Here is a 6,047-nt window from a genome sequence, read left to right as displayed (position 1 = left end):
TGGATAATCATCCATTTCCTTATCAGAACAATCTCCATCATCATTATCTTCATTGCTTGAGTAACTATTCCTCTTCTTCAACTTCCTCCTCTTTTACGGCTTCTGTGTGCAAACGAGCAAAAACATCAAGGATTCAGGCAAAAATCCAAACCATGGAAACAACACTAGTAGTAAGTAAACAACAAGGAAAATAAAATCATACTTTACCGAGTAAAAGTAACTCGAACGCCACTCTTTTTAACCTATTGAAGCATCTGGAACCAAAGATTGAATACATCTATTAAAACACCTAGCTTTTACAATACGCTGAGTGATAAAGAGCCATTATAATAAAGGGCATCAGAAATCTGCAAAAGAAAATTTAAACAGAACCTTCAGAACAATTTACTCTATAGCCAAGAAAGAATATGAAGAAAAATACCTAGCTAGTAAGAATTAAAATAAAATCTACAACTGAAAACACCACAAATATATCACGCTAGAAATTCAAACAATTCGACATTCAAATGTCATTTACTATTAAATTGATTACTAAAAGGATTGTATCTTTTTATGCTAAAGTGACCTCTACTAAGGATCGTTAAAATTCCCTAAATGTACATAGATCTTTAAGAAGACTTTTAATGAACATATTCCAAGAGCATGAAACATCATCCAAATCTTTAAAAGTTGAACCATGGTCATCAGCGTTGAGGATGCGTCTATGTTGACGTCGTCCTGTAGCGCGTCGAAAAAAGTTCACCTGACGCTGTATTTTCGATGTTCTGACAATGGAGTTTTTGACGTCGGCATAGCCTGTACCGACGTGCTTTCCTATTTATGCCGACAGACTATGGCATTGGAAATGCCTCGAATCCTTGTAGTGCCACTAGAAAGAGATGCAATATTGAATTATCGAGGAAATCCTTTAAAGATGAACTAGCAACTCACATATCTAACCAAAACTGTACTCTAAGCATTAACCACTCATGAACTAGCTTGAAGGCAATGAGCATAAGCAAAAGCAAACCTCTTTTGCTTATCAATCCATAGCTCTAAATTTCTACAAATCTTTATAGGAAATAGATTCTTTTTTTTAAAAAAAAGATACCCCTACATATATTTGTGGCACAATCGTTTAGTCATCGTTCATCATTCAACATAGCATCAAATAACCTTAAACAAATTTTCATACGATGGAAAATGATAAAAGAAAGAGAAGAAAATCTCAAGTAAATTAAAGTTCTCCCTGCTCTGTGGCACAACTCTTTCAATCATCGACAACACTCAGCATTGCATCACATTACATTCCACGAATCTTTGTATATAGGAAGGAAAAAAGTAAAAAGCATAAAAAGCCTTACCAATCAATACCCAACATCAATCTCACTAAAACATTCAACAAAACTCAAAAACTCCACCAACCCATATCTAGAATTCAAACCTAGAAGAGCGATCAGAACTAAACTCACCATTGTTACCAAGAACATGAAGAACGATCACAATCCATTCCAAACTTTTGAATATAACAAAAACAAAAATCAAGAAGAAATATTGGGAGAGTTAGAATAAAAAAAAAAAGAAACTCACTGATCGAAAAAGAAATTAAGAACAAATTCTATAGGGTTTATATTTAGGGTTTTAAATTTTGAATTACCTCCAAGTAAGAGGTCGTGACGAAGACTAAGACGGAGAGAGTGGCAACAGCGGACAGAGCAGCCATTGACAGCAACGACAGGGATATGAGTAACCCTAGCGGACTCCATTTCTATCCATCTCTTTCCCCTTCTTCGCAAATCTGGGAAGAGGGAAGAATTTTTTAAAGGCTAACTCAACGCTTCAAGTAAAGCATAAGAAGTTAGGGCTCATCTTGCTCTACTCTTTAGACCTAAAGTTGCTTTAGCGCTTTGTTTCAAAAATACTCTTGAAGTTTCAAAAATTTAAAAAAAAACTTTTAAATATTAAAAAAAAAAACTTAAAAAATGTCTGTACTATTAGGCATAAGAACACAAACAAAAATTAGAGAAATTAGAGAAGTGTTAGATCGTAAATTTGCAGGGGAGAGAGGAAATGGAAGAGAGATCAGATGATGAGATGTGAACAAACAATTAGCACATTTAAAACCTTTTTTAAGGTACGTAAGGGTACTAAAACAACTTTTGAAGGCAAGGTATCGACGGTTTTTGTTCATATATGTTAACAACAAATTAAGGATACAAATGTAATTAACTTTTGAAAAGATCAGCAAGATATATTTTACAACAAAGAATTAACAATTTATGTTCTAATGTGGTATAAATCGTACTTAGACACGAAAGCATCACCATTTCGTAGTCCATAAACTAGTTGAATAATTTAATTGGAATAGTAATTGTGAGAATGATAGGAATGTATTTAAGATGTGAAATGCAAGTGTAATCTTGTAGGTTTTAATTATATTTTTTAAATAGTGATAATAAATATAAAAGTGAGATAATGTGACCATTTCAATATTTATACATATTGATGAGTATATAAAGGTGTAGGGGTTGTGTACTAGAAATAATTAATGGTGAACAAGTAGTAACATGGAAGTATTGTAGGGTATGGTTTTCTTTTCATGAGACTATTTTAACAAATTCAGGTGTTTAAGAAGAATAATGACCGAGTGAAAGTAGTCGTTGGATGTTGGTTGATGATCACAGTTGAAAAGATAAGTAATAATGATAGCAAACAAACATTGGATCGAAGTCAAGTCCTTTAGCAAAACTAGCATGAGCATCTCTGTGGTGCCTTTCACAGTTTGAACCAAGGTTAATTAAACTTCAATTCAACCATCCTTGTAGTCCAAGCAATTAGAGGTACTATATGTTATGACTAATTATAACATATATAGAATTATATCTTCTTCTTTAATTATGTCTAAGCTCAGGTGGCATCTTATATCGAGATCTTTGGTCCCATATTTTTTTGTCGATCAGTAACCTAGTTTTCAGTATTAAAACACTCAACTACAAAGCTACCTTTAATTAATTGACTAGTTACAATTAATTAACAAAACAAACCTTGGTAAGATATTAAAGACTATTTACAATTGACTAGTTACAATATCAACAATTTCTAAGTCGACAATCAAAAGACCAAATCTCCTAAATAATAGCTCATATTAAAAATGAATAATAATGATTTCATTGAAATAAAATTTGAGTACAAGATGAAATAAAATATGGAAGAAAGCAACAAAAAGAAAAACAAAAGGACAACTTAAGAATCTAAAAAATTTTGAAGAATTCGTGACCCCTTGGACAATTTCTACACGTTTGATTTAACTTTCCTTAAAGTGAATCTCATTTTTACCCTACTTTCACGAGTGATGTTGAATAATTTCCTTCACTATTTTGGGTGCAGATTCATCTTAGGGCTCTTGGTTGTCAAAATAGATAGATTAAAGGAATTTATTTAGGCTTCAAAGGAGCGGGATTAACAATTTAATTGAATAAGAAAAATTTTTCATCCTTAAAAAGCATATTATTATCTAAAATCCTTATGTCACCATAAATAAACTTGAACTTGAACTGAGAGATATTTTTGTTCTTACTAACTTTTGACCATTTAAACATGCATTTCTCTTCAAATTATACTTGACTCATCCAAGACACTTTAGAAAGAAAAGTACAAACAACACCGTTTTGATAATTGGATTACATATCGATGATGATGATGATGATGATGATGATGATGATAATAATAATAATAAATCTTTTATGTAGTACAGAACAAAAACAATTGTACTAATAATTAATCTATTCAACAAAGATGTTGGTATTTTGTATTGTCATAAATAATAATTCAACAATCTTTTATTTTTATGTTTTTACATATCTAATATGAAAACCATTCTCACTTGGGAAAACAATGCATCACTTTTTCCTTTGTAACCTCTATGGTTGGAATAAAATTCTCTTAACAGACATCTCTCACCACAAAACGTCGCAAACTATTGGAAGAGAATGAAAAAAATGGTAACTCAAATAATGTTATGGTATATGGTCTAATAAAAATAACATATAAAAGGAAAACAATGCTAGATAACTTGTTAAATTATACATGGATATATGGAGATGATTAGATTATTAATATATGAATATGAGTATTAATTGTAAAGTTTTAGTACTTAAATTGCATAAAATGATATTTTTGTTAAGAATGTAAAGATACACGTGGAATAATAATAATAATAATAACAATAATAATAATAATAATAATAATAATAATGCATCTGTTTGATGCAAGTGAATGAGATAAAGATTACAACTTTGTTTTTCATTAGAAATCAATTTTAGTAGATTTTAATCATTTGGTGGTGAGCATTCTCATAGTATTAGATGTGTGGATTTAGTTCGTAAAAGTAGTGGATAAGCTTGTTTTTTTTTTTTTTTTATATTTGGTATTTTGTAGGTGAGAAGGTAAAGGGAGAGAATGATGAGTCGGCCTTTAGAAAAATTACAAAAAAAAGACATTAGAGTAGAGGGCATAGCGGGAAAACAAAAATAAATGGAATATATATGGATAATTAATAATGTCCAAATTACCAAAGTTTCTATATAAATTAAATTCATATTAATAAACATAGAAATCATCTTTGAATGGTCTCTCATATTATACATTTAACTTAATTAATTAGAGTGAATATATATATATATATATATAGAGGAGAATTTTGTAAAAAAAAAAAAAAAAAAAAAAAAAGTAAGGAGGAAAAGGGTAAGACTAAGAATATGGGGAAAAGAAGGAGGAAGAAAGAGGGAGCAGAGAAAGAAGGGTATTCTGTTTGTTGTTTGTTATAAAAGAAAAATAATATTATTATTGTGATAATTATGTTATGCTTAGACTTGTATACTTAATACTTATAGACTTGTATGTTTGTGCTTATGCTTAGCTGTGTTCTTGAATCCCAGGTCCCACCTCCCCTTTTTGTCCCTTTCTTTCTCCCTCTCCCTTTTATATTTCCTTACCTTCTCTCATCTAAAACCCCCAATTTTACACAAACACATCCATCTTATATTCCTTTTCTATTTCTCTAAATTCTCCATTCCCTTCCCCCCATGGCCAAGCTCGGTAAGCTCACTAAGCTCAAATCCGCCATCAAACGCTGGCCTTCCATCTCCAAACTCTCCCGCACACCCACCTCCTCCTCCTCCTCCGCCGCCGCCGCCGTTTCCTCCGCCACTCTCGACAACGACAATCACCATCTCCACCCCGTCTTCGTTGGCAGGTCCCGACGCCGCTACCTCCTCTCCTCCGACGTCGTCCACCACCCCCTCTTCCAAGAGTTAGTCGACAAGTCGTCCCCCAATTCTGAGGAGGAGCAAGGTCTTGTGGTCTCTTGCGAAGTTGTTCTGTTTGAGCACTTGCTCTGGATGCTTGAGAATGCCGATACCCAATTGGGGTCTGCCGATGAGCTCGTCCAATTCTACACTTAGAATTGTGGTATATATATATATATATATATAATTATTATTATTATTATTATTATTATCGTTGCCTTATTGTTGTTGTTAAATAAAGAAGAAAAAAAAGAAAAGAAAACTAAGTTAACCCATTTGATTGATTTTAGTTTTAGTGTGCGTTTGGAAGAAAAAACAGAGAGTTCCCAAAGCTTCGTTTTCTGTTTAGTACTTTGTTGGTATGGGATCATATTTATTGTGGGAACGTTTGAGTGTTGATTATTTTGAGAATGAAAGAGTGAAAAAGGCCAACTCAGGTTGCGGCTAAATGTATAACCTTTCCTTTCTTTGTCCACAATGCTAAACAGCTTCTCCTCGACACTTTTTGTGTCATATAATACAATATTCAATGCTTCATAATCCTACCCTCAATCTTTTGTAAATTACTATTTCATCCACTTCACTTCACTCCACTCCTCGGCCAATTCACGAGTTAGCATTAATAATCTTGGTTCACCAAAACTCTATCTTTCACTTTCTTTTCTAAGTGATTATGATCTTATATATTATAAACATTATTTATAAATTCGATTTTGAAGAGGTTCAAAGTTTTGTGTTTTAGAGTGAATCTCAAATACTCAA

General features: G+C 32.2%; 1 protein-coding gene across 1 annotated transcript; it reads left to right on the top strand.

Moving 5' to 3' along the window:
• The first annotated feature begins 5,000 nt into the window (after nucleotides 1-5,000).
• On the top strand, nucleotides 5,001-5,837 carry LOC103499187 (auxin-responsive protein SAUR78-like). Its single transcript, XM_017047045.2, has one exon. The coding sequence runs from the start codon at nucleotides 5,064-5,066 to the stop codon at nucleotides 5,439-5,441; it is 378 nt and encodes a 125-aa protein (XP_016902534.2). The 5' UTR covers nucleotides 5,001-5,063; the 3' UTR covers nucleotides 5,442-5,837.
• The last annotated feature ends 210 nt before the right edge of the window (nucleotides 5,838-6,047 follow it).

The sequence above is a fragment of the Cucumis melo genome, chromosome 4, assembly GCF_025177605.1.
Source record: "Cucumis melo cultivar AY chromosome 4, USDA_Cmelo_AY_1.0, whole genome shotgun sequence".
In the NCBI taxonomy this organism is placed as follows: domain Eukaryota; kingdom Viridiplantae; phylum Streptophyta; class Magnoliopsida; order Cucurbitales; family Cucurbitaceae; genus Cucumis; species Cucumis melo.
Note: the sequence above shows the minus strand (reverse complement) of the source record. Positions and strands in the feature narration are given on the sequence as shown.

Bases quoted from the DNA above. Each gene is read 5' to 3' on its own strand.
- LOC103499187 (XM_017047045.2), top strand. From the start codon at position 5,064: ATGGCCAAGCTCGGTAAGCTCACTAAGCTCAAATCCGCCATCAAACGC.